The 25,073-nt window shown below is 37.4% G+C and overlaps 2 protein-coding genes across 5 annotated transcripts; one reads left to right on the top strand and one right to left on the bottom strand.

Annotated features, from left to right (window-relative positions):
- Positions 1–681: 681 nt before the first annotated feature.
- On the bottom strand, positions 682–7,909 carry LOC112176840 (bZIP transcription factor 16). 3 transcript variants are annotated; one of them, XM_024314928.2, is made up of 13 exons: positions 7,598–7,909; positions 7,122–7,235; positions 6,961–7,020; positions 6,791–6,871; positions 6,394–6,483; positions 6,231–6,290; positions 5,971–6,140; positions 5,363–5,417; positions 4,789–4,831; positions 4,424–4,707; positions 2,031–2,108; positions 1,803–1,928; positions 682–1,153 (listed from the first exon to the last, which is right to left on the bottom strand). In XM_024314928.2, exons 2-13 carry the CDS (start codon positions 7,194–7,196, stop codon positions 1,040–1,042), a joined length of 1,236 nt encoding a protein of 411 aa, XP_024170696.1. In that variant the 5' UTR covers positions 7,197–7,235; positions 7,598–7,909; the 3' UTR covers positions 682–1,039. The 3 variants fall into 3 exon arrangements, with proteins under 3 accessions (XP_024170696.1, XP_024170697.1, XP_024170695.1); XM_024314929.2 differs by having other exon boundaries at positions 7,122–7,280; positions 7,594–7,909; XM_024314927.2 differs by having other exon boundaries at positions 7,594–7,908.
- Positions 7,910–14,914: 7,005 nt separating this feature from the next.
- LOC112178595 (ATP-dependent zinc metalloprotease FTSH 11, chloroplastic/mitochondrial) lies at positions 14,915–24,099 on the top strand. Of its 2 annotated transcripts, XM_024316752.2 has the most exons (17): positions 14,916–15,810; positions 16,559–16,712; positions 17,348–17,440; positions 17,597–17,682; positions 17,785–17,908; positions 18,362–18,481; positions 18,746–18,796; positions 18,884–18,945; positions 20,041–20,098; positions 20,378–20,503; positions 20,577–20,657; positions 21,509–21,638; positions 21,746–21,894; positions 22,560–22,841; positions 23,158–23,247; positions 23,338–23,391; positions 23,508–24,099. In XM_024316752.2, exons 1-17 carry the CDS (start codon positions 15,125–15,127, stop codon positions 23,661–23,663), a joined length of 2,502 nt encoding a protein of 833 aa, XP_024172520.1. In that variant the 5' UTR covers positions 14,916–15,124; the 3' UTR covers positions 23,664–24,099. The 2 variants fall into 2 exon arrangements, with proteins under 2 accessions (XP_040366857.1, XP_024172520.1); XM_040510923.1 differs by lacking the exon at positions 20,577–20,657 and having other exon boundaries at positions 14,915–15,810.
- The last annotated feature ends 974 nt before the right edge of the window (positions 24,100–25,073 follow it).

The following is a 25,073-nucleotide window of genomic DNA, read 5'->3' on the forward strand; positions in this document are numbered from 1 at the left end:
AAATCTATCAGGCAGGACACAAATATTCACCTGTTGCTCTAGGATGGTTAATTGGGATTCTACTCAAAGTCCGAAATCAATATAACCTCACTATTTCATTCCAGAATCAGAGTTCTCTGCCATTGATCGCCTCCGGACTTACCCATCAAAGACGACACTTGATGGTCTTCGGAAAATTCCTAGAAACTTCCGACGGTTGGCCGGACAAATAATATACATGGACTTCTCTGAATTAATTAAGGTTACGACTGATGGAAACCATCGGAAATTATGTGTGGTAATGTACATCTTCTTCTGCGACCCTGACTAATAAAATGGGCTTTACCTTGGATTCAATCCAAACCACCTGCAATCACGTCAACTAGCAGTTTTTTTCTGTTTGCTGAGACCCATCTTCATAATTTATTTTCCCATAAAATTCTTGGTTGTGAATTTCAACTTTTGTAGCCTTAATTATGACACGTGAAGTAGGGAGAGGGGAGGTTATACCAGAAAAATTCAATCTTGTCTATCTCATCTGTACTTTCCTTTGTAAAAGTTTAACAGAATAATATTGAAACAGATGTTATTTGAGATCAAATTTCGCTTTACAAGAAACAACCGCTAGGGAAAAAAAAAAATCAAAAAATCAAAAACCCAAGCAATGCTAACTAAATAGATAGCAAACTTTACAAGTGAAAATTTTTATGTAAGAGTAGCATACTTCAGTAAATCAATTCTCCCAAGTTACACATTTACCAATCATAATTGCTTAATACATATATGGACTAAGTGTGAACACTAACTACCCTTATGAAACAAACTAAGGGTATTACATGTATTTCACACTGGACACTCAACATATCATCATAGGGCATCAACTCTTGAAGGTGGGCCTAAATCATAAATAACGGATGATATGGAAATAAACATATCCTAAATTATAAAATGTTAACTTAGACAAAAAGTCAAACTACATGCTATAAAAAAAAAAAAAACTTCCTGTTGCTAATTGGTTAGGCTGTGATCCCGGAAGCAGCATAAAGCTGGGTTACTCATCCTAGTGACCACCATGCAGTTCTGTTTGTGCAATCTGATTAGTGTCATTGCTCAAATGTTGGTCACTTCTACCAGACCTCAGATCTTCATGCCCAGGAATTTCCCCGAGCCTCTCCTGCAGAAACAAAGCAAGTTTACTTCGGACATCAAGATTCCAAATTGAATTCCCACTAGGATACTGGGTAACTGTGTCGAACAGGTCGAAATAGATTCTGTTTGATTGTTACCCAAACAAACTTATGTTCACCAAAGCTGTTATGGTAAAGGAAAAGTCAGAAGGCATAGGTAATGCTATGCCGCTCATGCCTAACTATGGAGGAATGTGGACACTAATCTATAAATAAGGTAAGTTGCAATTTGAGGAGTCAGAATGTGGTAAGAAAGATTTCAGCGAAAATCTTCATTAGTTTAAACTTTACACAGTTAAATTTGAAAACTGTTGAGAAGTCTCAGTGGAATCTCATTTGGCATTGCCGTACTTCACCAAAAAGGTAATGCAGAACAATAAGAAAAGGAAATGTCATCATCACCTATATAAGTGTATTAAAATTAGATCGAAGCAATTCTAATTTCTAAATCAAGGTCTGCTATAAGACAAACTGTTTGATCCAGAAACTTAGGCAATTCAGATTAAAAACAAAAAATCTCTAGAGAGATCAACTAATATTTTTATCTACAGACGCAGGTCAGTGTTTGATCAGATAGTAACTGACTAGTAAGTCAACCCACAACATCCACTAAACAAAACCTAAACTAAGCGTTACCTTCAGGGAGGCATTCTCTGAAAGAAGCTGCTCATACTCACTCCTGATGCGGTTAACTTCTGATCTGAGTGTGGCATTTTCATCTTTTAAGACTTCAGCACGCTGGGCCAGCTCATCACATTCAGCCTAATTCAAAAGCATGCATATACATCCCATTAATTCTAAGGCACATAGAGTGTAAAGTAGTAGCTGAACAGAACAAACAGATTCAAAAAGTTATACAATTACCTGCTTGCGCAACCTAGAACGACGAGCAGATTCCCTATTTGACTGCTTTCTCCGCTGTCTTTTAAGCTCTCTTTCATCCTGTGTCATAAACACAAGAGGTGAGGTGAGGCGACGCTCGTTAAAACTGAATCAAAGTAAAAGAAAAGCCAAGTGAACCAAAGCAACAGTTACAGCCCAAGTATGTCTGAAATAGAATCCTGACCATTGAACAAGAGTGTGATAAGCAGGGAAGACATGTTGAAAGAAATAAATAAATAAATATATGTATATAAATAGAGAGAGAGAGAGAGAAAGAGAGAGAGAGAGAACAAATATATGGCCCAAAGAAGAAAAGATAAGGATTCACGCAAAAAAGCAAAAAAAAAAAAAAATACAGAACTTACTTGAGTGGAATCAATGAAATTGCAACATGCTAATATCATACAAATGAAGTCCCATACACTATTCAACTCAAGTAAGTAGAATCCACCACACCAACTACTTGGCGTCAATCAAAGCTTTCTTAGGCAAACAAAATGTTGGTTAACAAAAACGACTGTACTGCAAAAGCACATATAAAGAAAATATAAGGTTGATATGACAAAAATGATGTGTGGGTACCTTACATAAAAACCTCCAAATATCAATGCAAGGCTAGCTAATGGGTTTTTCAATCACACGAAAAATAGGAAGTGACTGGACCAACCTTACCGGATTTCAATATTTTAAGCATAAGTTAAATTTCATCTGTTGGAAATATTTTGCACCATTTTTTACTAGCCAATGCTGGTTTTTACTAGTTGGTTATGAAATAGTTTGGTTTTTACTAGTTTAGTTATTGTAATATAAAAGCTCCATTAGATTATCCAAAACCCTCTCAACCTAAGAATCATGTAGACAAAACCTAACACCACCAATCATCAAAATCTACCTAACGTACAGACAAGAACAGAAAAACCTTCTTAATTCACTGTTTGGCTGTTCGCATCCCAAAACAGGAGCAAGTATTTGCAGGCCACAAATGAGCTGCCAATCCTTTATATTTACCATTCAATATCATACACCTTGAAGGTCAAACCTAAAGCCCTCTTTTTCAATTAGGCAAACCAAAATCAAGGATGTCCTATATCATGTATGCATCTGAAGAGATTTGTGGGAAACCTATGTAGAAGTCCTCACAGTATGGAGATAGAATTGACCATTAAGGTAGCTACGGGAGGAAACCCAAATCTACTTATGCCTTTGTTCAGCTAGTTGCCCAAGCATTGGTCCATATGGAATTCCTTATTTCTTTTCTTTTCTTATTTTGGTCTGGATCCATATGGACTTCAAAGATACAAAGGAATTCACAAGAAAATTATTTATACATGAATACTTCCATCCCTATACCAGTCAAAAAACACAGATCTGCATGCATTGAGAAGGCAAAACATTCATGTGTATCTTAAAAAGTTAGTATATCCACAAAACAAGTAAAGCAAAATAGAAGGACTTTGTTTGAAGGAATCAGAGGTGATAGCAGTTAAAAATAGCAGTTAAAAAAGAAGCAAGTAGTGGACCCAACTAGCATATGGATATGCAATCCCAGCCGGTGGACCACCAATCTAAATTTAATGTAATTCATGTAAAGCATTGCAAACTGAGAGAGAAAGCTAAATAGAAATTCAGAAAGCACCAAAATCAGTAAACCAAAGAAAATGATTCGAGCAGATGCTCTAAGCAGTGCCTTTTTTCTTTCTTTTTTTTCAGAGGAAACAGAATTTGAAACTCCACTGAGCTTACTAAGCTACACCTGAAAAAAGCAACCAAACAACAATGACAACAACAAATCAAAAAACTCTGAGAAACAGGACAACAACAGCTCCCCAATTTCAAGAACCAAAAGACAGAACCATTCCTAGTTTGCAAAGAAACTGAAGCCCCTAAGGAATCTAAGATCGAAGCCTACCACAGATTATCTAAGTCCTCTCCCCTCACCCTCAAAAAAAAAAGTTGTGTCCTTCCATCCAACTCGGGCACAATATACTGACAAAACAGCCCATCTTACCAACACCATTTCCCTCTTCTTCCCAGTGAAGAACTTGTGTCTTGCACTCAACAATACCAATAGGAGCCGGCAAATGATGCTCCAAGTCCAGCCTTCTTTTAAGACCCCAAAAAATAAAACATATATATGATCCCTATTAATTATCAACTTCATTGTAGAGCTCAACATATTTGTGGAATATCACATAACACTCTATATGACAGCTACAAAATTCCTATTGAAGACTATGAATTGCATATCAAAATATGAATTTTCGAGATAGAATGCAAACCACCTTCTAAGCTTCAAAAAACATAATTCAGAGGCCAGAAAAACTGTAATAAGGAAGCAAACAAATTGAATATGAAATACAGGGAAGTAGACTAACTTGTAACCAAAGCTGTGATTGAGCACCATCCCGTGATCCTGGGGTAACTAGTCCTCCAGCAACTGGAGTAGCGGGAACCTTCCCACGGATTGCAGGCATGGCAGAAGATGGGGCACCCCAATAGTCCATCCCAATATTTAGGTTTGTTGCAGGACCAGAAACGGCAATGGGAGCACCACCAGCTGTCATTGGCACAATTGCCATTGTGGGGTTCAACACTGCGTGAGAATTTGGTGTTCCATTTTGAGAATTATGTGCAGAACCACCATTCTGAGATGCATCACCTGCATTGGGAATACAAAATTTTTAACAAAAATATCTGAATCCAAAATCACGGCAAGAGAGCATTAAAAAAGTGAACAAACCTTCCAAAGAATCTCCCCTTCCTCCTGACTTCAGTTGTGAGTCCTATAAAAGTCGATGAAACTAAGATCAAAAATAGAATCCACACACACAGAAACTACAGCTTGATCCAGTAGAAAAGATATACCCCATGGATAACAGAAGATATAGACATTAATCTACTAGGAAAATCCAAGGCTCCCCTCACTTGGCGGGGGAGTCATAAAGTACATAAATATATAAAAGTCTAGGACAATGAAGGAGTTAAAAGTCAAATAAATGACTACAACACCCACGTAAGAGCCTGAGAGGAGTCAAACCCCAGGCTGACAAATGACTCATCCCACAGTGCTAATGCAACACAAGAACTCCAGGACAATTGACTTAAGTTCACTGTTACAGCAATGTGGTTGAACAAGCTAACTCTTCTACAAATCTTGCTTTTCCCTTTAGTTCAGTTTTTATTAACTGTAAAAATCATAGCAATGCAACTATGAAATAAAGGCTTGATAAAAACTTCCTGGGATACTTTTATAGCCCAAATCAAAGAAATATAAGGGATCTATAAATGATCAAATTCAGTGGCATGGCACTTACACTCTGAGAATTTGCATCGCTTCCTTCACTTGTGCCTTCACTACCACTCTCAGCACTGTATCCAAGTACATTTTCAAGTAATATCAGAAGTAAAAGGGAACATGAATTAGTAGCAAAGTTCCATTTGATGAACATACACCAGTGATTATCCACCATGCAGTCCTAGATATGATTTAATAATAAGAAAACTCAACTTTATGAGCTATATGAACACTATTTAACAAAAACTCAATCCCACAAGTCATGATAGCAAGCATAATGCGCATCACAACCACTTTTGTAAGCTAGAAGATAACAAACAAAAAAGGGCAAATTTAGACCAAAACACGCAAACTGCAACTTAAGCAAATTTCTTGCTGCTCAAGGATCTTCCAAGATAATAAACTTCACAATCACTTTCATATTTTCTTTTATTACCTCAAGACAACAAATATGTAACATTGACCAGAACCAAGACCGCTTCTCGAATATATTGCTTGCTACTTAACCCAGCAGCTATTCTCTTCCTACAATACCCCTGCCCTTCCCCCAGGTCTTTTCTAAATCCAAAGAGTCAACTTCAATTCCACATGCAAAGGCCAATAGTCACTAAAGAATGATCAGCATACCTCTTAGAATAAACTCCATTAGCCGAGGCTCCTGATGTTTTAGGAAGCTCATTATTCTTTCCGGTAATCATGTTTAAGCTGCCCAGGCTTCCTTTTGATCTTTTGATCGGTAACTTTTCCTTTGCCTCAGATGGCTTACCATCTGCTTCTATGCTGCCAGGTGTGTTACCCTACATGAAATTTACAAGTTACGACTGATTAACTCAAATGGACATAGAGATTCTCTTTAAGAAGCAAACTGCAATGTGAAAGACACTCACAGAAGCCTCTACGATCCCATTTGGCGAGGGCATAGCAAAAGGGCTGAAAGGGTAAGATCCCTGTCCAAAATTAAAGCAGGATGTATATAATTAGTGACATCCAGAAAATGAGGCTACAGAAAAATTTGCTACTTCAGCTCAAGCAAGATAGGCAAGAAATTACCGGAGGCATGGATGGATGAGCATATAAGCCACCATGGGGATACATTGCAACATATGGGTGTGGAGGAGTACCATATGGAGGCATAATATGCTGAAAATTAATCACTACTATCAGAATAGAAAAAAATATGGTCAACTTAAGAATAGAAAATATAACAATTCAATTTAAATTTCAAAATCTTGTCAAGAACTTTCAGTTACATATTACTATTATAATCCCTTATAGAAAGTGAATTGTTTTCAAGACTCAGTGACAAAATGTGAAGACTTGCAAGAAACAAGAACACAAATATATACATCAGTATTTATTTCTTCTATAGAGCTAAAAGACAAGTACATTACTGTCCATTTAACTGCAAGAGAATAGTCCTCTGAAGTTCTAGTAGAGGTAAACATACCTGAACGCCCCACATATATGGGTGAGGGTGAGCTTGGGGACTTGATGCCATAAACCCATGTGGAGGCATAGGAGAATATGCCTGTTCCCAAAACAAATCAACAATAAAACTCAAGCATATCTTAACTACAATAACAACAACAAAAACAACAACATTAGGCTTTTTGAAACCTGAAATCCGGACCAATCAGGATTAACAGTGCCAGCGCTAGTGGTAGCAGACTGCTGCTCCTGTAAAGTAACGAAAAAATAAAAAGCTCTTCAGTAGCTCATGTTACAGGACCTCACTCTTACCCCAATACAAACAACAAAAAGGACACACACAATCGGACCTGAGTAGTAGGAGGCGTCGTCTTCAACTCCTTCTCTTTCTCTTTAGCTGGTTTATCCATCTCGCTGCTACCCATCACTCTATATCAACACAGTCTTAATTTCTTCGGATCATCCTACAATTACAAGCACTATTTACATCACTTGACCTCCACTAATTCCTAATACAGAACACACTTTCTCGATTAGGAACAAACTTAAAAATTATCATTCTTTTACCATCCAAAACTTGCCAAAAAAAAAGTATTGCATTGAGTCCCGCAACAACTGAATTACTAACACCCAATTCAAAGCTCCATTTTCACAATTCCACCCAAGTTTCAAGAGCAAGCTAACAAATTTACCAAGCGATAACCCCTGAGATTTGTATCTATATATACCCATCGATACAAATAATGCATGAAAAACACAAACCAGCACCCAAAAAAAAATTTCACAAAAAAAATGTCAAGTAATACAAAGCGAGATACATACATACACATATAGCAGACTTGAATTACCGCCGGAGCTGAATCCGAAGTGCGATCAAGCAAATGAAGCGACAGAATTCGGAGGTCAGAGAAGTGAAGCTGAATCGAGGATGAACAGTAAGTTCAATTGGCTACAGATTAGGGCAGAACAACGAAGCGATTGAGGAGAACTAGGGAAGCGGGATCAGAAATTGGGAATTAGGGTTTGGGGGAGGAGGTTGAAATTGGGGGTTCACGGAGCCGATTTGGTCGAGGAGGAAGCACGGTGTCGCTGACCAGAGGATTTTTGGGTTTTTTTTTTTTTTCTCTTGTTGAATAATTTTATTTTTATTTTGTAGAAAAATTTGCACGACTCACGGTGGGCTGTACTACATGCACCTCATCGGCCCAAATTATTGGCCCAAATTGGTTTGATAGAGTTGGATTTTATATTGACTTCTAACCCAATACAATAACAAATTGTTATTGAGGTCTCGCTTGTAATTTAACGGATTATCAATTTTATCATTTTATGTGTTTATGATCTAAATTATTGTGATTTAGATCACATGTTAAATATTTTTGATCATTTGTTTATATCGGAATTATGCTTGTTTGTATGTGATTGGATATTTCAAAACATGGGTAAAGGATGAATCATAAAATGAGTGGATGTTATTAATAAAAGTGCATGGAGAGAAAAAAAGAAATATATAAAACTCTTAATAGGATCTTAACATTGATACGAACCTCAAACTTATCTTACATATCCCACGATTCTTGCTTCATTAACAAGCCACATGACAAAAGCAACTTTGGAAAAATTATCATTAGCATGAGATAAATTTTATTCAATCAATTGGAAAGCATATATAGTGGGAATATAAGACCATACACCAAAGTACGTTGTTCACATACACCATGAGGTAAAGGGGTCCAAATTACAATAACTGCATTTTCCATATGCTACTCATTATGGATAATCTAGAAAGTCGCTGATAATAGCTAAGCTTGGGCTCGAGTCAGTTTGGCCTTGAGTTGGAATTTAAATTGGAACCAATAAATCCTGTTTGGCTCAAGTTGAACAATTTTAAGATATGAATTTAAGAAAAATCAGACTAGATCAATTAGGTTTGCGTTTCGGTTATTCTCACGGAAAAGTGATAGTTGGGACAAAAGGTAGGTTTTGTTTTTCTTAGAGAAAATAATAAGGTGCAGACAAGTTTAGAAAACTAAGATATACTTGTCCACTTAAGAGTTGTCACACAATTAAACAAAATGCGTGTGCGCGCGCAACATCAATCTTGTTCGGGTAATTAGAGATTTTAAATGCCAAAATTCAAGGCTGGCCCTGACGTTCAGGAGGCCTGAGGCGAACAATGAAATGAGGCCTCACATGAAACTTGAAATACAATTTTATTTTCTTCTTCAAATATAACTACATAAAAGTAAAAATGTACCCTAGAATAATAATAAAATATTATGTAAAGTAAAATAAAAATAAATAAATTGGATGTCAAATACCCAAAAAATTAAGTCAAAAAAGAGTTAGAAAGGCATATGAATGGGCAAATTATTTTGACTTGAAAAGTCAAAAACAAAACAGGCCCAGGTGGGAATCAAACCTGAGTATTTCCAAAGCCACATCAGCTACTTACTTTTTTCTTTTTCTTTTTGAGAAGGAAAAGGAAATTACAACGAGAAACCTCTACTACAACCAAGACTAAACTTGTCGAAATTGAACGCTGAGAGGGCAGATAAAGGAAGCTTCTCTTTCCAAGTAACTGGGTTCTTCTGACGATGGCCTTGGTTTGCAATTGCATCAGCTACAAAGTTAGCCTCACGGGGAATATGGTCGAAACGGATATCATCAAAGGTGGTTGCCAAATTGAGGATGTCTCTTACCAAAGTTCTAAGGCACCAAGGCAGCAAATTATTTTTATTAACAACATCAATTAGGAGCTTAGAATCTCCTTCTACCAGAATCTTCTTACAGTCGAGGAGATAGGCATGATAGAGGCCATCACGGAGAACATTTCCTTCAGCAATAGGGATAGAGGCAGTTCCCAAATTCCTTGAGCCGGCAAATACTGGATTTCCTTCATGGTCTCTAATGATGAACCCGGCAGCATCCGAAGAACTTTTGATAACAGAGCCATCAATGTTAAACTTAAAGAAACCTTCAGGAGGGGGCAGCCATCTAATGTTGGAGGGATAAGAACTCTGTTGTTGTCTAGGACACCAGTTCAACAATCTATAATCATTTCTTGTAATGGCAGACGAAAAAACAACAGCAGAAGGGGGTGTTTTTTTTTGTCTGAAAATCAAATTATTTCTAGCTTCCCAGATTTTCCAACAAATTAAAATCCTATTCTCAGTAGTTTGCTTACAAAAACCAGACTTAAACCAAGAAAGAAACCAGTCATCAAAGCAGGTAATATCTTGAATATTCAACCCAGCATCCTGCCAAACTTTTGCAGCAAAGGGGCAAGAGAGAAAGAGGTGGTTTATATCCTCAACCCCAGTGCAGCAAAAAGGACCAGATGCAATAAAGTCAGGATTAAAACGAGCAATTCTAGAACTTGTTTTCAGTCTCTTCTTGGTCAGAAGCCAGGAAAATTTTTTAGCCTTAGGTGGGATACACAATTTCCAGATATTATTTAGAATTTTATCTCTCTCTACAAGAGAAGTCCAATCACATTGCATCCAAGTAGCAGATTTTCTTGTAAATTTTCCATTAGGGGAAAGGCCCCAAACAAATTCATCAGAAATAAAGAAAGCCGGTAACTATATACCAAAGATATGATTAACCACCTCTGGAGGTAAAACCAGATTTAGTTTTGCAATATTCCAGCAACCATTCATAATATAATCACTAAAATTCTCATTTAGATCAATAGAGTTTGTAAGAGTCTGAGGCAAGAGATTAAACAAAGGGAAATGATAGGCCCAATTGAAAGTCCAAAATTTCACAGTCGTTCCATTACCTATAATCCACCGCATACCCTCAGTTAGAATATCTCTGCTATCTAGAATTCCTCTCTAGGCCATAGAGTGATTAGCTCTAGGCTTTTGGTCAAAAAAAGAGTGCTAGCTTTCAGAGATATTTCCTGCGAACAATATCAACCCACCAATTATTATTATCTGAAATTATTTTCCATCCTAGTTTTGCAAGGGCAACCTTATTAAAATAAGCTGCAGGTCGAATACCAAGCCCTCCAAGGCTTTTTGGCTTACAGATATGCCACATCAGCTACTTACTACTACAATAGAACTATCAAAGTTATAAACATTGACAAGAAATATTACATATAAATCTTTGAAAATATGAAGCCCTTTGAATTGAAGGGCCTAGACCCGGCCCAAGGCTGGTCCTGCCAGAATTGAATTGTGAAATCAAATATGATTGAAACCCAAAGCAATTCGTAAAATTTAGAGGCAAAATTGAACTGATTGAAGAGTTAGTCTTGGTCTGTTCCTCAGTTTTTCAAGTCCAAAAGCCCAACCCTAATAACACTTGACAAATATAAGCAATAAAGACGACACTATCTTTCGCAACATGTGTCACTCGTACCGCACCACATCTAGGGATCGCTTGTCCCCGAAAATAATGATATAACTGTGATGACCTGGATTTTTGTTATTTAATTCTTGCAATTAATAATGAACCAGTTGTACGAATTATTGTTGTTACGCTTTGTTCGTATTTATTCTTGATTTAAAATTATTTTCAGACGAATAATTATTTGGAACACATCGTTTTAGGGAGCACGAAGGTTGACTTTTTATACGTTGAGATTCTCAAAAAACTTCCTCCACAAAAGTCGTAGAGTGCATCGATACGAGTTTGTGGACATATGTCACGCATAAATCGGAATTTGTATGAGAACGTTGTGGTCAGCATAAGTTTCTATTATTTTTAGAAATTACTATAAATAGGAGTTTCGGTTTTGGAAAAATCAAAAATTGATATGTTTGGAAACTTTCCAAAATAGGAAACCAGAAACTCTCTCCACACAAACCCTAACCCAACCCTTATCCGGTTATTGAACCCGGCTGAAATTCGCTCCTTCGACGACAACAAGTTGCGGCACCAGCCTAGATAAACTCTCCTTCTCATTCCAATCCTCCCTATGGTGGTCTCTAACACCAATTTATATCGAGCACAGCGGAGTAAAGCCTCAGAGTTAGGTGGTAGCGGACCCGATCAGTTCTCCGATTTCCGGCGATGGTTTGACTTGAAACAGGTCGCGTTTTGTTGCTGGTAGCATCCTTGTTCGATCCTTGGAGGTTTAGTTGATCAACTTGTACCGGAGGAGCTTCGATTCTCCGTGTACAGTGTATTCCGGCTTTCAGTGGTGATCGATGGTGATCGAGGCTGAATTGGTCCAAGTCTCAAGTATTATAGTTGGTCCTTGTGATGTTCTCCATATTTTGGACGGTTGGATTAAGCTGTTGTTGAGTTTAGCACGGCGACTCACTAGTGTGATGGCCCGTCTGGCTAGGGTTAGGGCAGTTTCTTACTTCATTTCATCTACTCGTCAATACGAGCATTTTGATATATGGTTTGTAACATTTGGAGATCGTTTGAACATATTAGGGTTTTTCGTAGTTTCGAATGGTTTGGTTTTTGATCCGTGAGGATCCGACCGTTGAATCAACTTGTCGTTTTGACATATTGATACCAAAAGTGTTCCGGAGACTTTGAGTGGTCTCGGACAAAGTTTCATCTCAATTGGCGCTACTTTCAGGTTTTAGTTCAAAAGGGGCTTTGAATTTTAATTGTTTTGTGTTTCGTATACTGAGTTGAGACTGTATTTTCCTTAGGTACTTGACAAGGGTGTTTCGTAAGTTATCTAGTTGTGTGAAGATGTAGCGAGAGTTCGAGGTGAGTAATCTCACAATGTTCGTTTACGAATACCTGAACTAATTTCTACACAGTTCGGAAGTTTTGAAATTTTGGAAAACATTTAAATGAAAAAGAAAATATGTGAGGTGTGATTAGGGCAGTAAATTTTCTACTGATTCATCTGAGCCGCCCAAAATTAATTGAGGAAAGGCTATAAATAAGGTCAGATCGAGTCAAACTCGCTAGAAGTTTCTTGACTCGGCGACCCAAGCAAAGACCCGGAGACCTGAAAGAAGACCCGACCGAAAATTTCTTTTCCGGCTACTAAATGATGGCTGACCACTGGTGTTGGGTTCGTCTTGTCATCACTAACTTCTTCCAGGTCATGGCTCAGCCATACATGGATCAAGGAGGAAGAATCGAGCATTGAAAGTCACGATACTTCCAACGATGTTTATGCTTCACCTTTGTCGATGCATGAGGTATAGAAATTGATCTTCTCTTCACGCTCCACACATTTATATACTTGGTTTCGATTATAGTCTAGTTTTGATGGAATTGATGTTTTGGGTGGTATCGGCTTGTTGGAGATTATGTTTCCGGCGTCTTCTCCGCTATGCAACAAAAGAATGGCATCCACGCGCAGAGATCTCTCTGTAGACTTGCTGACGTCAGCCATGATCTAGAGCTGGGGCCGAGCTGGCAATCGACAAGTTTGGGTCAAGAAATTGGTCAGGGGCTTCGTCTTTTTCTTGGCCTAGGTCACCAAAGTTTAGATTGAAGCTGGTCAATTCCCCACCAGTAGAAGCAACTTTTTCTTCCATTGTGGGTCACCACCTCAGCTTGCCTAGGTGGAGGCCGGTCAAGAGAGCACCGGTGAACTTGCTCTAAGAAATGAAGAAACAAAACTTTGGATGAGGCGCTTTCCAAAGCTACAATTTTCTTGTCTCACCATTTCTTTGTCATAATAAAAGAACCATTTAAAATCACAGCACTTTAGACAATCAAGATCCAACGTTGCCAAAGCTACAAGTTGTTATGTTGCGTATTTGCTCCAACAATTTGCCTTAAAAGAACAAGTACAACATTTTCTCAATTTCCTTAGACAACCCTCATGTTAAAATCTGCTTTGGTTGCTTAGCTAAGCTAGTGGTTTACGTGTCCCCCTTGCTACGGGATAAGGTAAGGAACGTTGGTGCAACTTTTGTGCTTCTAATTAAAAGCCTTACTCTTAATCAAACGTTCATCAAAGTTAAATAGAAAGGCTTTGGTAGAAAATTCCAAAGGGGGAGGATAGGATCCTTCTAGCACCTCCGGTGTAGTACCAAAGGGGGATCCCGCTATGTCTACGTATTTGATTGTACAATGTGTAGGTCTGTTTTCTATGTACCACTATGGGTACTACCACTATCTCCTTGTTTGTCTAGATGATAGCGGACGGGTATGTAATGACCTATTCTGGCTTATGAATATATTTTTTCGCCCTCGGGCGCTTCAAAAAAACAAAAATTTGACCTTAATGTGAAGAACATCAGGCTATCTACCGCTTTTAACCTCATGAAGCTGTGGTGGCAGACGCAGCTCGCTAGTGAGTCAGAAGCTGATTAACGAAAGTAGCTTTTTGAGCATGGAAATCAGGAATGTCCACTTTGATCCCATGATCGGGAATAAGGGAGGACATACTGGACGTAACCCCTCCCTTGAACATTTTCAAGGGCTAGCCTGCTTCCCATATCAAGAATACGTAAGAGAGGTACTTCGAATCGTTGATTTATCGCGCTTATCTTTGTTGAGAGTTCTTCTGTTCATAATGGAAGATGTGATAGTCTAGCCATTCAAATGAATCATTTAAATAATAAACAATGTCATCATTATCGAAAGTTACCTCAAGTTTTTCGCCCTTAGTTTTGAATTAAAGTAGGTCGCGACTGTTGTATTTCAGTCGGTTGGGGGGTTTTGAAAATGGAAGTCGGAGCTTTCCGGACCAAGATACCTAATACTGGTAAGAAGCTGTCTTAAGTCTTAACTGCATGTTATTTGATCGGGGACTAGCCCCGTTCCAATTACTCAAGAGGGAAATCATTCTTAAAAATGAAAAATGCAGTAAACTCATAGTGTTGGAGATCTTCTCCCTTTTATCCCAATGTTGGAGATCTCTGCCATAAAACAGAGAGCTCTATGATGATGAGAATGAAAACTAGAAGCACGACGGGGGTCTTCCCACACGAATTGAAATAGAAGCCGGTAATAGCTTGTGTTTTGATGTAAGACGGGAGAAGAGGTTAGCGCACGTATCCAATTATTTGTGTACATCTTATTTTACACACATGATATCAAAAATGAACAGATGGCTTACGGAATCTTGGACACTATTACAGTATTACTTGCTGTAAACATTTTCGATCAACTTTTCAATTTTGACGAACTTGGAGATGGGCAATCAGACTCCTAAATAAAATAGGACGTCAAAAACAAAAATCCCAATCAAATTTTTAGCAAAACAAGAAGAAAACAAAAGAGAGAAGACTCGTCACTCACACCCTCTCACACCCAATGAGAAGAGCCACAAACTAAAGGAGCCGGCGCCAATTTCAATCCAAGATAAGATTCTTTCCTCTCTTCCCTCTAATCCCCTTCTTCCTCTCCTGTGGCTCTCAAACTCTCACAACTCTCAGGGAGCCCATTCTCATAAAACCCTAAAACAGTAATGACTACTCTGCAAGCTTCGCTTCTCCTTAACCTCCCGCTCACTCCAACTCTTTCTTCTTCTTCTTCTTCTTCACTCAAACGCTTTCACTGCTCTCGCTCGGGTTGTTATAGTTGCAGCCCTGTTTTTCTTCCCAATATCAATGTCTCTTCATCGCCGAGCTCAAGAAATTTCAGATTCAGCGGTCGAAACACGTCGATTCCCTGCACATTGCACCCGGAGAGCGCGAATTTGGATCAAGAATCGAACTTTGTCGACACCCGTTTGGATTCCAAGGGGAAAGAATCGAGCTTGGGTGAAATTAACGGCGGGGATTTGAGTAATAGCTCGGTTGCCGGAGCCGAAAGGCCCGAAAGTGAGAAACTTGAGGCGAAGGAGCAGTCTGGGGAGGTGGGTTTGGAGAATGGGGGTGAGAAGAGTGAGGGAGTGGTGGTGGAGAGTGAGGGAAAGAGTGGGGGTTTGGTTGAGAAGAAGAGTGGGAATGGGTTGCCATTGGTGGTGTTCTTCATGGGGTTGTGGGCAACTGCAAGGAGAGGGTTTGAGAAGGCATTGGCGTCGGAATGGTTCAGTTGGTGGCCCTTTTGGCGGCAGGAGAAGCGGTTGGAGAGGCTGATTGCGGAGGCGGATGCGGATCCCAAGGACCCGGTGAAGCAGAGTGCTCTGTTTGCTGAGCTCAATAAGCACAGGTTAAAGCTACAGACATTGAATATGAATTCTTATGTGTTTTGAAGGATATAGTGTTATGCTTGCTTTGCTTTTGTGGTGTAATAACTTAGTTCAAGTGATCCAATAACCTCTAGGTAATTAATTGATTATAAAAAAGTACCCTTAGGAAAGAGTAGTCTGATTACATGAGGGCAGGTAGTCTGTTTAGTGGTGTTGCTTGTGCAAGGGTGCATAGGAGCTAAGGTGATGTCATCTTCCATGATTGATGTCATAGTCCAATGAGTGTAATTTGTGAAGAGGAATTAGAGAGCTGTTTGGACTTGACCGATTTATCTCCTTCATGATTTCTTGGAGTGGAAATTTCTGACTGGGAGCTAAGGGGTTATATTTTAAGGTTGTGTGAATCATCTTTTGGATATATTATTTCTTTCTGCATGGAATTTTCGCATACTTCTTGTATACATGCCAGCCTCTAGGCGTTTCTTCGTATATTTAGTGTATTATAAAGGTGGAAAACTTTAGTAGCCCCAGGTTCTAGTTTTGGCATTTTGTTCTACTTGGTTGATTACAAATGGTAGAAATGAGAAGAGAATTAAGTTCTTAACCAATATTTAAAAGTCTCCTGCTTTATGAGTTTTACTTACAATTTTTATGGAGGTAATAGAATAAGGTGTGATTTTAGTAATGCAAACATATATTATATCTTGAAGTGATTTAATAATCCTCCCGGCGGTAAGTGTTTAACTGAGCAATAGTATTCTCTTTCAGTCCTGAGTCTGTCATCAAGCGCTTTGAACAAAGGGATCATGCTGTAGACAGTAGAGGAGTTGCAGAGTATCTTCGAGCTCTTGTGGTCACTGATGCTATAGCTGAATATCTTCCAAACGATGAATCTGGAAAGCCTTCTACTCTTCCTTCACTGGTAATCAAGTAGCCTTGCATTTTATTTTTGTAGTTTCCCTGTGAGCTATTTCATATGTAGTATATCACCATAAGATCAATCACATCTTCATCATCTTGCCTCAGCACTTCTACAGTTGCATGTCCTCAAACTTTCAAAAGTGAACAAGATTTGTTGAGCTGCAAACCCCATAAGCTGAAAAAATTATTCAATGATATTTCAGAAAACTACTAGAAATTGTTATGTCAGGAAAAACTATCTGAGGTTGCCAACATTTGATTGAATGAATCTGTCCTTTTTTCTTTTTCTTTTGAAGGTTGGGAAATTGGTTGATATCTTACTCCTCAAATGTCAGGTTGACATATTTTGTGTTACATTTTTGATTTGAAGATTGTTCTAAAACCTTGGACTTTAGCTGTTATGATGAATCTTGTATAATAGTACCATCTGTGATAGATATAAAAACAGAACATAGTTTTTCTACTCATGTTTTTCTACTAAAAAAAAAATATTTTTATTCAATCCTTAAACCCAAAAGTAAATGTCCTGTGGAGTAAACATAGATCAAAGCACATGCTTTTGCATTCCTCTTATCCTGGTGCTGTGTTCTTTATGGTGGGTATTTTTATCTAACTCACCTGTGAATATTTATGCAGTTGCAAGAATTGAAACAGCGTGCATCAGGCAACTTGGATGAACCCTTTGTCAAACCTGGCATAAATGAGAAGCAACCATTGCACGTGCTGATGGTAAGTCTTAACTCAAAGTTTATTCTTGGTGCCTTATAAAGAGAAGAATGTTGTCATATTTGTTTTCTGTATACATGGGTTATGTTTATTCTATATGCCTTTACTCTTTCTCTGCTATTTTTTTATCCCTAAACCAATACATATCTCATTTATTAGGTTGAACCGAAAGTATCAAACAAATCTCGTTTTACTCAAGAGCTTGTCTCAACCATCTTGTTCACAGTTGCGGTTGGATTAGTGTGGTAATTACTCACTCTAGTATCGGTTTCTCTCTTTTGCAGTTACTTGCTGTTTACCTTTAATCTTGAACTGTTTCTTTTAGTAAAGTATGGAACTTGTTTCAGGTTTATGGGTGCAGCTGCTCTTCAAAAGTACATAGGGAGCTTGGGTGGAATAGGTGCTTCAGGTGTTGGCTCAAGTTCTTCCTATACCCCAAAGGAGTTGAATAAAGAAGTGATTCCAGAAAAGGTAGATGATTAATATTCAGTACTCAGAGTGTTAGTGATAGTTGAGACTTTTTTACAATTAGCTTGTTGAATGAGTCTCTCTCTCTCTCTCTCTCTCTCTCATAATCATTTCTTTATTGACAGAAGAAGAATCAAGTATTTAGATTCCATAACATAGGAATTGAATGTGTTTTCTCATGAAAATTGGATGTAGACGAAGTTAATTAACAGAAGAAACATTCTAATTCTTGTAATTCATCTCGTGTTCCACTGAAAGTTGTGTAGGATGCCATAGTTTTGAACTATCCAAGAATTGTCTGATAACTTAGAAAAGGTTGTCTTTGGTTTTCTAATGGGTAATATATGCAGCACTTACCCCTTTTTTTGGTGTGGTGGGGGTATTATATTATCAATCATGCATTTGACATATCCCAGCTGATCAGTATCTCTGGCATTTTTTCTTGTTTTGTTGCAGAATGTTAAAACCTTTAAAGATGTCAAAGGCTGTGATGATGCAAAGCAAGAGCTTGAGGAGGTAGTGGAGTACCTCAAAAACCCAACAAAGTTTACCCGCCTTGGGGGCAAGCTGCCAAAGGTTTGTGATAGTTTTTTGAGTAAATGTTACTTTCAGCTATATAGTCTTATGTACTTTTATTCTGCTTAACATTTTGACCTTCTATGGCTTGCTACATAAGAAGCCATGGCGGAGAATTTAACTTCCATAAATTTACTCTTAAAACATAAACTTGTATTTGCCTCATAGTTTCCTAAACATGCACTTTGACCATTTGTATTTGCTTTTCCTTCAAATGTTTGCCTTTTATATTTAACATGAGTCTAAAACATACTTCTATTGCAGGGAATTCTTTTGACAGGAGCACCAGGAACAGGAAAGACATTACTTGCTAAGGTAAGGTGGTTTATGTTAGATCCTGAAGACTATTGCTGGAGGCAATACCCAATATTGATTATGTCATGTTTATGTTGGACCATGCAGGCTATTGCTGGAGAAGCTGGGGTGCCATTTTTCTATAGAGCAGGATCTGAGTTTGAAGAAATGTAAGTCATTCTTTATGCTTTTAAATATCTGCCTATCTTGTAAAATTATTGGAAACTGAACAATTTCCTATTTTTCTTTTTCTTTTTTCTTCATTGTGATGATTTTTCATTTGTGGACTAAAGCAATAAATATTAAATAGTTTCAGGAAAAAAAATAACTCATCCTCTTCTTTTGTAAATACGTAGTGTTGTCTGTTAAGAATAATTTTAAATCAATTGTAGCAGTCCAGTGGTACATTTGATATGTTATCTGAAGTTCTTTCATGTGATCCATCGTCTCGTGCACCTTATAATTTAGCTGTTTTGAATCATTGACATGATCGTACTTGTCATGGTGGCTTAAAAATGATGGTTTCCGACATCAGGAATATCTCATTTAAGAAATATTATTATTCACCTTGTGATGCTTTCTTTCTCTTCCATTTCTGTAAAGTTTTCCTTAAATGTCAGTGATGTCACTGTAGGATCACTGCACTTGTTTTAAACATATTTAATCTTCTTTAACTTGTTATCAGATATCTGAGCAATGAAATATAGCTTCTGCTCTGGTTTACATTAAGTAGTTGACTTGTTTTACCATTTGGTTTGTAAAGCTTGGGTAGTCAATGGTTTTGGGATGTTAGGGAGTTAACTTGTTGATTTCAAGAATGTGGTTGCTACCTTGGATGAGCTTTAAAGCATTCTTGAGGCCACTTGCATTTTCTTACACCAGAATTTCCTTGTTAAGTTTCTTCTGCTACTTAAGCTACTTGGCTGTTATATGGCTTTGATAGCATTTAGTGTATGCAACAGATTCCTAGCTATTACTGTTCATATTATGAAAAAACAAATAGATCAGTCTATGACTGTTACTTGACAGCTTGCTTATCAATGGTACTCGTGTATGTTTGTTGACATTCTCCAATGATTAAGCATTTTTTTGTTTGGTTCTTTTGTCCGCGTGTGTAGTTTTCTTTTTCTTTGTAGCCAAAAGAGATCAACTGAGATCTGATTTTTGTTGTTTCTGTTTGAGATATGGAGAAAGTGAACTGATATTGCTCTGATTTACTTGCATATTAGTCTTTAAGGAGCCCAAGTTACTTATTTTGTGTGCAGGTTTGTTGGAGTTGGTGCTCGGCGTGTAAGATCGTTATTTCAAGCAGCTAAGAAAAAGGTTTGTCATTGACCGCGCACTGTTTGGCATGCATTTAAAATTTTGGAATTGAAATATGAGAAAACATACAGAAAATGGACAGCCGTGGGTGATACTGTATTAAGTTATATATTTCTTGAAGTCGATTATATGCATTTTTCTTTCTACTTCTCTGAAGATAATGGTCAGACGTTCAGTTTTTCAAATTATGCGCTCTGTTGATGCCATCCAAGTGAGTGTCTTATGCTTGTGCTTTGGTCTGATTGTGGTTGATAATTTCTTTTCCCTGCATTTTCACAGGCTCCTTGCATCATTTTCATTGATGAAATAGATGCTGTTGGATCCACTCGGAAACAATGGGAAGGGCACACAAAGAAGACGCTGCATCAATTACTGGTTGAAATGGATGGTTTCGAGCAGAATGAGGTATGTTAAAACATCTTGGTGTATTCCTGGTTTCCTGTCTGCTCATTGTAAATTAGTACAACATGTTCTGTAGGGAATAATTCTGATGGCTGCAACCAACTTGCCTGATATTCTTGATCCAGCATTGACCAGGCCCGGTCGATTCGACAGGCATGTAAGTTGTATATATCCTATGTGGATCGAATCACAATGTGTGTTTTTTTTTCATTTTTTGGAGATTTGATGTTTGTAAATAATATTTGGTCGTGGAGCTGACTCATTGGAGTAACTGTTCAGTTTTACACTTGAAAAGAAAAGAACTAGTGCTTATTGGATTTACTATTAATATTTATTTTGTTTTTTGGAAAATTACGGTGACATCAGCTGATGGAGTTCCAGTCCTGGATTTTTACCAGTTTTCCAAGGATTGGAAAATTAGTAGGTGTGTCTTGTAGCATTTTGGGAGAAATGTCTATGATGGGAATTAACTTAATTTCATTAGGCTAGTTTATTTAAATTCTGAGATAATGATGGTCCTTGCCTTTTAAGTTTGGATCAAATGCTTATATTTTTCCTGAATGGGCTTCTCAGGGTGCAGGTTATGATCTTACTTTTGGTTTTTTCAGCAGTGCTTTGCACTGGGACTAACTTTAGTTTATAGGTCAGTCTGGTTGAAAGAAAAGTTGGGCCTTCTTGGGGTACAAATTATCATCTTACTTTTGGCCTTTTCAGCAGTTCTTTGTACTCTGGGCTAACTTTAGTTTATAGGTCGGTCTGGTTAAAAGAACTTGGCGTGCAAATTATCATCTACTTTTGGCCTGTTCAGTAGTTTGTATTCCGGACTAACTTTAGTTTATAGGTTGGTTACTTGGTTAACTGAAAAGTTATAAATACTGGTCTAAGAGTAAGAAATCAATTCACGAGCATCTCTTTTATTTTATGAGGGTCAGGGTTGTATTATTGATTTAATGGTGAATTTTCATAATGACCTTCAAAGACAGTAAACTAACAAATCCTATTATGTAGATTGTTGTTCCAAATCCAGACGTTCGAGGTCGTCAAGAGATATTGGAACTTTATCTTCAAGATAAGCCATTAGCTGATGATGTGGATGCTAAAGCAATAGCCCGTGGCACACCAGGATTTAATGGGGCAGGTCAGCTTCTTTAATTCTACTGAAGTTGACATATCTTCTATTGAAAATGTAAATTTTATCTTGCTGCCATGAACCCACACTTCTTTTTTGTTTTTCTGTTTAATCAGATCTTGCGAACTTGGTTAATATTGCTGCTATAAAAGCAGCTGTTGACGGGGCTGACAAGTTGACTGGTTCACAATTAGAATTTGCCAAGGATCGGATAGTAATGGGAACAGAACGGAAAACAATGTTCATATCTGAAGAGTCAAAAAAGGTATGTATATCATTCACCTTACTAGCAGTTCATTTGTGCCCTTATTTTATAGTTGTGATTGTCAAGAACACTTTCAACCCTTGAACTCATGCTTTCTCTCCTTCTTTACATCTCATGTGAGAGTTTAAGTTTTGGGAAAGGAAAAAAAAAAAAAAAAGATGGCTTCTCTCATTATTCTCTATTCTTTCCCTATCTGCTTACTACCAGAAGTATAATGAAGTTTGCTCCTTTATTATGGATATTCTGGACCATTCTCTAGGTCCTTCTGTTTAAATTTCATTTTATTTGTAGTTTTTTTATTTATCCTTTTCTTCTTATTTTCTTTTGAAGGGCTTTTTCCTCTTAGTTTAAACCATAGGATATTTTTGGATGTAGTCCAAATATGATGTTAGCATATCAACATTTTCCCTGTATATAAAGAAAATGCTCTCTTCTCAGAGAATCTGAACAATCTGTTTCCCTATCGTGGTTATTGATGGGCACACTACACTCCACTGCATTTGTATATACATGATTTCATCTGATCATTGATCTTCAATGATAGTGTGGTTATATAATATGCCAAACTTGTCTGGTTATATATGATGTAGAAGGCTAGGATCAGCTTGATTGTTGACGTTTTGACCCATGATTATTATTTGCTAATATAATTACACACCATTCAGCTCACCGCATACCATGAAAGTGGTCATGCAATTGTTGCTCTGAATACTGAGGGGGCACATCCAATTCACAAGGCTACAATCCTACCTCGTGGATCTGCTTTGGGAATGGTCACCCAGCTCCCTTCAAATGACGAGACATCAATTAGCAAGAAGCAGCTATTAGCTCGTCTTGATGTCTGCATGGGAGGAAGAGTAGCAGAAGAGATCATCTTTGGTCAGGATTTTGTCACAACCGGAGCAAGTAGTGATCTAAACACAGCTACAGAGCTGGCCCACTATATGGTATTTCTTTTTCCTTTGATGTGAAATCTATATTCTCAAGGAATCCATTGTTATTTCCAGTATTTTAATGGCAATTATGTATGTTAATGCTCATCCTTAAACAAAAAAAAAAAAAAATCATTTTTTCTTTCGTGCAATTGATATAGTTTATCCTTATGTCTTGACCTTCAGAATTTGTTTTATTTATTATATGTCCTCTACTTTTGTAATTCCAGTCTTCACGATTTCCATCTTGTGGTGCCCGAAGAACAATTTTGTGCTTGATGTCCTTTTAGTCATATCTCTTATATTAGCTAATATCATCTCTATGATTAAGGTATCAAGCTGTGGTATGAGTGACACAATTGGGCCAGTTCATGTCAAAGAGCGACCAAGTTCTGAAATGCAATCTCGTATTGATGCAGAAGTATGTTCTTGTTATCTTGGGTTGTTATTCATAAGTTAGTTATGATACTTGTTTGTTTGGAATCTTAGCTTTTTTGGAATGGTTCTTCAGGTTGTGAAAATGTTAAGGGAAGCATATGATCGTGTAAAGGTCCTCCTAAAGAAGGTTAGTCTATAACATACTTTCTGGCGCATTCAGTGACTTATTATACTACAGGATGATGGCAGCACTTATGCTGGTACCTAGATTTCACTGACTTCTCTCATTTTTATATTATTCAGCATGAGAAGGCGTTACATGCATTGGCAAATTCACTTTTGGAGTATGAGACGCTTAATTCAGAAGAAATTAAGCGTATTACGCTGCCATATCAGGAAGGACGGCTGCCTGAGCTACAAGAAGAGCAACAAGAAGAAGGGGATCTTGTATTGGTTTAGACTTATTCTCCTCTTCTGGTCTGTAACTTATCCGACTGTCGGGGAAGAGCCTTGTACAGTGTAGTTGAAGGCATTACAGGTGGATTATCTATACAACTTTTTCAATCATGATCGCGCTCGCTCATCCTAAAATTCGTGTCATAAGATGTGATGTAGGAGTTCTACGTGTACGCGCCACAACTTCTCTCAGGCAACCTCAACTCATGCTCCTTGTTGACAAGCCAACGTCGATAGAAATCATGTACCATTAGAAAAATCATGTATTATTTGAACTTCACCTATTTTGGGTGAATTTTGAAGAGTGTCATTGTTTGCTATCAAAGAAATAAAAGTAGTTTAATCTTTAGAGAATGTTAATATACCAATGGCTTGTGTACAAAGAAATGCATTATTGCTATCAAATTGTAAGTTGAATTGTTGAAAAGCTCTCTCTTTATGCTGTGCCCTATAGCATACTCTGATTTGCATCGAAGTTACTGATTGCTCGAAAAGGTACAATTTCAGTATTATTCTATCTTAACTTGTGTCGAGAGACCTACCACTTAAATGGCTTGAAAAAATAAAAAGTGTCAAAAATTGAAAGTTTTTCATTTCATTTTATGACATGATCCCGAAAATATACGACAACTAATCTTGTGACCTTGTGAGATTGATCGGCAAACACTAACGAAGAGATGACTTAGAAAAGAAATCAAGAAAGATGAGAGGAGTGATGTTGTGATGGAGACAGAGTGACTGAGTGAGGCATCAAGTAATTGAAATTGTTGCAAAATAGGGTTTCAACTTATACAGCAAAACGACGTTGTTTTAGAGACTTCCATTCGATTTCAGTTTGATTTGGTTTCTGACGCCTTAAAGTTGAAAACTGAACTGGTTCCTTTTTTTTTTTTCAATTTTGTTTTTTATGCATTTTTTTCCGAGAAGTTTTAAATACACACTCCTAATTACTTAATACACACTCGATACTTAATACACCACCCATTTAATTTCTTATTCTAATATTCTACTAAATACACAACCCAAAGTACCTAAAATATCCTTAATCTCAAAAATCATGAAATATCTATATTGATGTTTTTAAATGACCATATTGATTACTTCTGTTACTTATTCAGAAATCCATAAAGGTTTATTATTGTTCCCTTTATATAGATGCATATAAATAGGTTTTATATTATTTGAGTTCTCATCCACCAAACACCATGTTGATCAAGTATAAAATTATGGGTTGAACATTTAACCAAAACTATATCACTAGTTTCTCTCCAATGGTGGAACTACAAAGTTGTCATTAGAGGGGCCAAACAAATTAACAATTACAAAGTTTTTTCACCCGTGATGTTTTATATTAGAAAATAAATGGATTAATCGTATCTCTTAGAAAAAAGAAAGAAAAGGAAATTAACTAAA

Source organism: Rosa chinensis, chromosome 7 (genome assembly GCF_002994745.2).
Source record: "Rosa chinensis cultivar Old Blush chromosome 7, RchiOBHm-V2, whole genome shotgun sequence".
Lineage (NCBI taxonomy): Eukaryota > Viridiplantae > Streptophyta > Magnoliopsida > Rosales > Rosaceae > Rosa > Rosa chinensis.